The following is a 9,955-nucleotide window of genomic DNA, read 5'->3' on the forward strand; positions in this document are numbered from 1 at the left end:
TTACAGTCATGTACCAGGAAAATGTGAGATATAACCTGGTAGGAAATAGAAAGCACTGTTCCGAAATAAAAACAAGCAGTAAATACAAATTTTGAGCAAACTAAAAATGCTAGCAGCACAGTACTGTGACCTGGTGGCTTTTGTCAACTGTTGGAATCCACCTTGAGGAATTTGGTCGTGAGCTGTTAAATTGGTGCCTGATTACAGAAGGTTATGACCATAGAATGATAGAAGATTAAAGACCTTTTACAATATTTAGAGATAAGTGATTAGTCATTGAGTGAATGGGTTTTGGATTTCATAGCTAACATATCGTTGCTTAAGGGGATTGGTGCAGGACAAAAAACAGTCATTCGTCAGATTTTGTTGGAAATGAGCTTAAGTGTTTCATAAATGCTTGTTTATTACTACTGTAAGGCCAGCCAGCACGTATATAAGCTAGCGGGTTAGATTTAGCAAGTTAGTGGCGAGAGAGCTTCCGTGAGGGGAGGTTGTCGAAGGTTGCAGCTCTGAGGCCTGTCATCTAGCGGGAATCTTTCGAAGGTCTTCCACAATATCGCCTCTCTCTCTCTCTCTCTCTCATTCTCTCTCTCTTTCTCTCTCTTTCTCTCTCTCTCTTTCTCTCTTTCTCTCTTTCTCTCTTTCTCTCTCTCTCTCTCTCTCTCTCTCTCTCTTTCTCTCTCTTTCTCTCTCTTTCTCTCTCTCTCTCCCCCCCTCCAACCCCACAGGAAGGAAAGCGAACCGTGATAACCAGCTCTTATCTTCGCTTCCCATCTCGCCCTATCCTTCATTCTCGGATCAGGTAGCCGCCCTTCCCCGCGTAGACTTTTGTGTTACTCCAGGAAACCAAGACTTAAAAAGCCACAAACCTGTGAAAAATTTCTCCAAAGCTGAATTTTTGTACTGTGGTAGAGTTGACTATGCTTAATAACATACCGAAAGTTTACCGCTGTAGACCTTGTGCGTTATCACCGAAAATTTGCATTTAAGTCCTAGGTGACAGCAACTTACATCAGTCCAATAAAATGCTACCCATTTATACAGTTTTTAATTTTGACTGTCCGTAAACTTACCAAAATAATCTAGAAACTATGATACGCCCATTAATGTAAGAAAAAATTAAATTTTTTAATATTTAAGATATGATATAAAGCGATTAATTCTCGACATATATTTTTTTTATCTTTGCCACCCAGATAAAAATATGATTTACACCAATTTGAAGAGCCCAATGCGAAAAAATGTCTAAATAAATGTTTATAATTATACTTTTAGCTTTAAGATAGTATATTTATAAAGAGTCTAGCATAATTAGTTGCCTCATTAAAGTTGCCCGAGCGTTGCAGTGTACTGCGGCCGTACTGATCTTTCACGGCGGGCGTGCTTTGAAACACGCTGCGTACTGCGACACTCAATAAACTTGGTCTTATTTAAGGATTACTTAAAATATATTTAATGCATATGATAGGGTGTATTCATGTTACATCTATTGAGATATACATATTCTTTTTTTTTATATGAATGATTTTTGATACAATAAAATTAACAATAAACAATTTTATGCTTGGAACTTGTAAATCAAAATTCTAGAGGACCTCTGGTTTTATATATGTGTGTTCGTATTTTGTTACAAAAATTTTATTATTAAAAATTATTTTAATACCAAAAATATAATTATTTTTTATTTCTAATGCATTATATTATTTTCGATCAGAACTATGCAAAATTTTAATGTAGCCTATATTATAAAAATATATATTTAATTGTATAAAATTAGTTTACTACATAACAATTGAAGAAAACGATATACCGTAAATGTACTTATTGAGTTTTGTCACTTTTATAACATAATTCATATGATAATATTATTTTTTCCAGAAAATAAATAAAACATAAGTTGTGTTGTAAAATGTATTGATAGAATTACATATTTAGTATTTTTTTTCTAAGTTAATTTATTGTAGTGCTGCGCCTAGCTGACTTCGTTGAATTGCTAGTGGCAAAGAACGGTGGTGGATGTTTTTGCAAGAGTTTGACCATATTTTATGACCCTAGCTGTGAGAGGGTGTTCGTCCCAGAAATCCTAACGGTCAAGGAAAATAGCCTTTCTCTGTAGTCACGTACGGGTCTGCTACTCGCGCAATATCGTCAGTTTATCACAACTTTCTGGGAAGTTCTATTGTTGTTATTTATTTATAATTTAGAAATTAAAGAGTCGATCATACTAAAATTTTTACCTAAGCAAGTCGCATCCTGGAAGATTTTTACCTACGTTTGCAGCAAAAATTACTTGTAGTTAGGAAATTTTTTATTCTTTCAGAGTAAAATTCAGTCTGGAATTACCATGCATTAAAAACCTTAGTTTTCTGGAGCAAAAAAGTCCCAGCACGAGCGACTTTAACACTGCTGCACACACACTACGCAGCTTGAAATACAATAGTGGTCAGACTATTGTACCAGACACTCAAAATATACACATTTAAACCTTTTTTTTTAAAAAAAAAAAAGACAACATTTATGATGTGATTTTGACGCTACGCTCAACATATTAATGTAACATGTAGTCAAATTTCTATAAAAAAAATATTTTTTTCTTACCTTTTATGATTAAAGTTACCAATTTAATAATAGGATGTTTAAACTTTGAGGTGTTTATCACAATTACCATGTAGGACATTCTTTTATATTACTTTGGTGCCATAATGAGAACCGACTTAAAAAAGTATTAAAGTTATTAAATTTACGAAATATTTTTGTGGATCATTGTAGAAATTATCATTAAGGACTCAACTGCTCATTATTGGTGTGATCACAAGGTTTCATCGGTAAACTTTTGACGTGTTACTAAGAAATGTTCATTCTACTACTGTACAAAATTTTTGCTTTGGGATAATTTTCCATGTATTAAACATGTTTGTTTCTTAACAGCGAAATTCGTCCCAACCCCAGCCTAATTCAACAACCTCGCAGTAGTATACACTACGCGTCTCGGATCGCTTTAGTGGTCAGACTAATTGTATGAGACACTTAAAAATATACCAATTTAAAGATGAATAAATATGAAACAACGTTTACTTTAAGCGATTTCCACGTTGGGCTCTTTAAGTTTATGTAAGATGTATTTATATTTCCTTAAAATTGAATGAAATTGAATTCGTTAACTTTAATGATTTAAATGGTCTATTTTATAGAAACATGTTTAAACTTTGTGCTTTTTATCACTATCCTCAGATAGGGCAATGTTTCTAGATTATTTTGGGTTCCATACTGACGGTCTGCTCCACAAACTGCATTTGCAATATCCATTATTGTGGATCGCTGCAAAAAATTGTCATTTTGGACTTAACTGCTCGTTTTTGGTGTGACGCACAAGGTTTGCGGCAGTACTTAAACTTTTGACTTGTTACTAGAAATGTTCATTCTACTACTGTACAAATTTTCGGCTTTGAGATAATTTTCCATGTATTAAAAACCTTTGTTTTTTTCACAGCAAAATTCGTCCCGACCCGAGCCTACTTCGGCAACCTCGCAGTAGTATACACTACGCGGCTCGGATCGCTTTAGTGGTCAGACACATTGTACCAGGCTCTCAACAAATAAACTAATTTAAAATTTAAGAACTAAATCGTGATCGTAAAATGGCCGCCATGGTGATTTGCGAATTTATGGAGAAATAAAAGCAATTAAAATCTTATGTAGTTTCCAAGAGACATTATTACATAACCAATCATCTAAAGTAATAGGTTTACAAAATTTCAACATATTCAGTAACTAGTCAGTTTTTTTCAAATGTGTTAGTATTAACAATCTGGACCATATCTAGTCGGTGAGGTCTGTGACTATCTGTATTCTGGTATTTGGATTTTGAAGCTACTTTATGATTCACTTTCAATGTCTATTAAAATATACCTAATGCTAATTGCAGGAATATTTCTACTCGATTTCAAAATTATAATTCCTGAACATTTGTAGCGGACACATTTCAATGTAGCACTTCTGATTTTCGAGTTGTGTTGAAGTTTCACATGTCACTTCGTGTACACAAGATGGCCCCTGCTCTGGTAACAATAAGTCATCACAACCGGTGCCGTCTGTACGAGCGTCTTCACAAGTTATCCTGAAATATGTTCTTAAATATTAATTCAATTGAATTCTTAAAATCCTACATACCTTATCTTAAGTGTCGTAAATGAAACGTTATATTTTGTAAATCCATATAATATAGGAGCCAACATGGCACGAAGCGATGGACGCGATACGAATATTTTTTTTTACCAACCACTACATCAGTAAATATTTGTGGTTTCCATTCGCTATGAATTCAAGCATGTAACATTTGTACTGCTTCTTCAATTCGGCCACAGTTAAATGGGAGGCTCTGAATCACTGAAAACTCCTCAACAAAATCAACGATGAATCACAGGCATTACAACAAACCGTTGTCACAAGTCAAGTAGCCAATGAGCAGGTGACATTTTTCGAGTCCGTAGAGGATTGTTGAGACTATCGTACAGGTCATTGGCAACGCGCCCTTATGCGCATGGTTAATATCCCGCATGAGTTGAGTGTGAAGGCATAAGCATGAGACACATCTAGGTCCTCATCTAACCGCGCACACTTAGATTTAACTCAGGATAGGGTGAAAAATGTTTACTAATTTTGCAGTCCTAACAGTCACCAATGAAACGCCAGCAAAATAAATAAATAAATAAGCTCACGAATATTGTTCGTGAATGAAGGCGAAGCTGATACTTTGGAAACGTTACCAGCAGATATTATATAATGTTTAACTATTATTTACGTAGCTTACTTCTTAAAACGGCATTCATGTAAACTGATTTTGTGTGAGACTATGTTGAGTGTTTTCTGCTACACTTATTATTCTGAAAAAAGTCTATTGTGGCTTAATAAACTTGTTAACATTGATGCCTGTCATAAAAAAAATTCAAACGTAATTATACAGATACATGTTGAGTATAGTTTATGAATGGTTCACGCATTGCTAGAAAAAAAAGCATGTTTACAATTTTACACATCTTTTTGTTGTCGCATCGCGTCCATCGCGTTGTACATATAAGCGCTCTAATGGCTTTCGATAGTTTTGTTCTTTTGTGTTCTCTGCTTGGTGGAGGTTTCTTTGGCATTTTATTCCTGAATAAATCTCACGCTTACAACAAAAAAATCTAGCTAAATCACTGTGCTAAATAATAACAGAGAATAACCATTCAATTATACGCCGAGCTAGACCAAACACGTTCTCTTATCTACTAAAAATGAATACGTTGTTGACCTTCATATCAGTTTCGCGCGAAATCCAGTTTCCCCTTTGTAAACAGCAGACAGCTGTGGCAGGGTGGGAACTAGAGAAAGCACTGGCTGCAAAAAGTTGGGGTACTGTCGCAAGGTGTCACTACTGTCCAGCGCGCTCCATAATTTCTCGTATCCGAGCTTGCACGCTGCTCAAACTTCTACAGCTACGTTTTTACTTTAGGTCCGACTGCAATAAGCTAAAGACTAAAATAAAGTCAATCATTCAGCTGACAGATATGTTGGCGTTTGAATTACAAATGAAAACGCGAATGTTATTAAATTTGCAAATGAGTATCATGCAATTTTGTTGCAGTTCATTTATTAAATTTCAAACTGTAAATACGTTAAATTAATAATGATTACAGATAAAATAATGGTCACAGTCATATCTCCCGTGTCTGAAAATTTATCTGCGAAAGTTTTACCAATGAATTCTTTATAGTTTTTTTAATAAAGCTTGAATTTAAAAAATTCTCGAAAATCAGCAATAACTTAATTAAAATAAAAAAATAAAAAAATAAATTTTACACCAGAATGGTTCAAATCTTCTCTAGCAGCTGAATCATTAACAAATATATAGTTTTTTTTTAATACGATGCTGGTGCACCAATCCCCTTAAGAAACACCGCTTAAATGACATTTTATTTTGAAATTTTTTTTTGTTTCTCTATTGAAACATACTGATTAAATATGAAACGTACTGATTAAATATGTAAATCTAAAACAAAAACATCAAGTTTTCAATTGGCAATTGGCAAGGCTCTCCTGAAAATTTTTTTTTTTGTCACATAGGCGGTGTTGTTTCTTAAGTGACGTTATATAATTATGCCAGAGACCATATTTCTGTTAAGAATATGTCCTTATTGTTAGCATAATTTCAAACCATAATTCAACACTAGATTTCATTTATCAGTTTTCCCAAAAAATGTGGAAAATTATAGATATCTGTGTTTGGGTCTTAGCCCAGCTTAAACAACTCGAGAACTGACTTTTTTAAAATATCTCTTGAGAGCCTAAAATGAATTTATATACAAAATTTCAGCTCTCTAGGCTTTTTGTATCTGGTAATTAATTTTGTCGGGGGTGGAGGGACTCTTAACCTAAGCCAGTTTTATACCACTCAAAGGTAGAATATAAAAAAAATTCTTAATAAACCTATGTACCAAATTTAAGCTCTCAAGGTTTCATGCATTTAGAGATGTTTTTGATTATTCAGTGTAGTATTTGAATTTTAAATATATAAGATAGATTACAGTGCATGTATAAAATTGATAAAAATTTTGGCATATGCTGTATATGTTCCTGTATCATGTACATTATGTATAACAAACTATAACCTAAAAATTTTCAGACTCGTTATATTTATCTAATACATGTTAAAAATCACAAGATATTTTCTATACCATTTTTCACTGATACTATAATTTTTAAGTCCACCCCACACTTATTTTTTCCAAAGCCTTTAAAAAAATAGTTACAGCAAAAATTAGTGACACTAGGTTTATGAACATAAAGATTTTTTCTTGGCATATTTTTATGTTACTACCAAACCACTCTGGCTTACACATCAGATAAATAAATCTGAAGTGAAAACTTCCGGGTTATTCGAATGAAGTAGTATTTCCTTTTTTCTCTAGTTATGACTGCAATTGGCCTTAGTCATTCTGCTAATTTACCTTATTTACCTCTAGATTGATTCAGCCACTCATGAATTTTCTAATGAAAAATGGTGACTGTTTATTAAAAATATTTGGAAGATAACTTTACTATGGAACATGATTTTGTCTCATGAAATAATTTACTTATGTCTTAAAGGAGTTCAGCATACCTGCTTTATCTATCAATTGCTATGTACATTTATGGTTTAGTTAATTTATGTTGTGTTTTTTTTTACAGTGCACTAGCAATTGCTGAGGCATCCAAAGAAACATACCCAGATGATGAAAGTTTCTCTGGGAGCATGTTAAGTTTAGCACATAGCAACAGTTCAACCTCATTTCCACCAGGGAGCCTGTAGCCTCTTCACTGTGTCATAAAACGTGTTTGAAGATGATTGCAAGTTTGGCCGCAAGTTTCAAAAACTTATAAACAATGACTTTTTTTTAGACAGTTTTTATAGACGTATGTGTGTAAACATTTTCAGGAAACTGGATAAAGTGGAAGACTAGGACAAGTCTAGTGTTTTGTTTTATCATCAAAATCAATTATTTTACCTGTTTTAAATTTTTTTTGGCATCTGTAATCTATGTGCAGTATGTTCATGTAAGATTAGTTTAGTCAACCTCCACCTTTATGCCTGTACAAAGGCTTAAAAGGATAATTTGGTTTTAACCTTTTTAACCCCAAAATGTATTGGGTAAAAAGAACTCTTTTATATTATTTTTCTTATTACAATTTGTAATATGTAAGTTTGAAAATTTCAACTGCGTTGAGTTAATTTTGAAAGAATGTGTAAACTTTTAAACGACTTATAGTAATCAAAAAAAATTCTAATTATTTGCAATGCATGTCATAAAGGCTTAAAAATTTCTGAATCATGTTGAAACACATACAATTCGAAACTTTGTATGTATGTATATACGTATATATGTACATATGTGGATGTAAATAATTATGTGTATATGTGTATTTGTGTATATTCATGTGTATGTACATTCTTTGCATGTGCATACATGTGTGTATATACATATACACACATATAATTATGCAACCAAAGACATTTCAATATGAATTGTTGGTATTTACTGTTTATTTTGTATTTCTATCATAACATGATTACTTGTATCACTATCCATTGTAGGATCATATTCATTATTACTACAGGTATTGTTATTAAAGCTACATGAGGTGTATTTTTCATGCTTTGTGTAATGTAGTTCTAATGTATGACAATGCTGAAGAAAACGTTGGTGTGAGGCTTCATGTGAGATAAAAATGTGTCTCAATGCTTTATATTGTTATAAGCCAAGTCAAATGAATGTGAAAAGGTCAACCAGGTTACTGAATAATTTTGTGGGCTGTGATTTTCTCCTGTTTCCAGTATAAGCGTTATAAAATCATTGTGTTATTAACATTGGATGATCATAACTTTGTTAGTCTATAGTTATTTTACATTTTGAGAGCAATTGACATAAGTGCAGTAGAAACTGGTTAGATATATTCAATTATTGAATGATAAATGTTGCATTCATTTTTATTATTTATCATTTTTAAAATCACTTGCATGCTGGTCTATTATGACAGAACATCCCATATTTCACTCCAGCTTAAATGTTTAAACAAATACTCTTTATAGTGTTGGAACGTAATACCTATATAAGCCAATGCCTGCCAAACATTCTTTATTGCTGCTTGGGTGAATTATTAGCTGAATCACCAGCTTTAAATAAAGTTTATAAATTCACGTTTGGTTTTGTGGATAAATATATTTGTACTTTCTTATAAATTATATGAAATTGTCCTATTCTAGTCTTACATTTAACTGCAGTAAACTTATCTGTTACAAATGTTCATGTAAAAATATTTTCTCTCTTAAATTTCATCTGAGGTCACTATAATGTTTTTCTTATGCTTGCTTCTACTGTAATGTCAGTATTGCTCATGAAAATACAGTTGCCATTTTACTCAGTAGATAAATTAGTCAATGTTAATTTAATTAATGTTTATTTAATTATGTTTACTACTTTGATATGTTATCATATGTGAGAGTTGCTTATTTTTCTTTTTGCATTCATGCAACACACATGGTGCATGCATCAGTCCTAGCCTGTTAATTTATACATATTATTTCTGAGTGTTCAGTTTTGTAGAGGGAACATTGTTAATGTTCGTTATGACTTCACGTAACTGCATTTGTATTATTTACTGTATTATGTGTGTGATGTATCAGAGTTGGCATGAATCTGTAACAATTCCAGTTAAATGTATTCAATTCATCAAAAAGCACAGCTACTCTGAGCTTACTACAGAGTAAGTGGTGATATAAATGAAAAAATTGCATAAATGTTGTTCTGAAGGGTAAATGAAGAAAAGCTGGTTTAATTGATTTCTCTCTCCAATAGAGGTAATCCTAGCTTGGTATTAGTATGTTCTCAAAATCCTAATATAAGCAGAGATTTTTGAAACACTGTGTTTTGACAGTATGTCAATCCTTCATGATTCTCTACTTGTAATCAAACTCTGGAATGATGATGCCAGCTAGGGGCTGTCCATAAAAACTGTATTTAAATTTTGTTTGATTTCTGTGTTTTCCCTAACACATTAAAAGTTCTTCTTGATATTTTTGCTATTCACATTTAAATACTCACAACATTTTTATTTTTTTATTTTAATTATATATGCTATTCAATGTAAGTGTATGCTAGCTTTTCTAAAAGAAAATAACTGTTCCAAAAATATAGCTTATTTATGTACAAAAATTGATACTTTTGTTTTAGATTTTCAGGCTATACTTAAAATATTTCTTTCAAAGTATCATAAGCTATATTTAATTACTTAGTTCTTACGAAAAAAACTATCACAAAAAGGTGCCCTTTATAGAAGAAATAAACACTCACTAAAAAAATTTAAATTTCCTGAATGCACTACTTCTTAAAGCTTTAAGCTGCAAGTTCAATATAGTAGTTTTATTTTGCAAGTTATTCAT

General features: G+C 32.2%; 1 protein-coding gene across 4 annotated transcripts in view; it reads left to right on the forward strand.

The window, feature by feature from the left end:
- The window catches only part of LOC134529407 (serine/threonine-protein kinase Tao), a 172,803-nt gene extending 163,265 nt beyond the window's left edge, over positions 1 to 9,538 (forward strand). For all 4 annotated transcript variants that reach the window (XM_063363445.1, XM_063363443.1, XM_063363444.1 and 1 more), the window contains exon 17: positions 7,207 to 9,538. In XM_063363445.1, the coding sequence (XP_063219515.1) occupies positions 7,207 to 7,327 (121 nt within the window). In that variant the 3' untranslated portion in view covers positions 7,328 to 9,538. The remainder of the gene's footprint in view (positions 1 to 7,206) is intronic.
- Positions 9,539 to 9,955: the final 417 nt, after the last annotated feature.

The sequence above is a fragment of the Bacillus rossius genome, chromosome 2, assembly GCF_032445375.1.
Source record: "Bacillus rossius redtenbacheri isolate Brsri chromosome 2, Brsri_v3, whole genome shotgun sequence".
Taxonomy (NCBI): Eukaryota; Metazoa; Arthropoda; class Insecta; order Phasmatodea; family Bacillidae; genus Bacillus; species Bacillus rossius.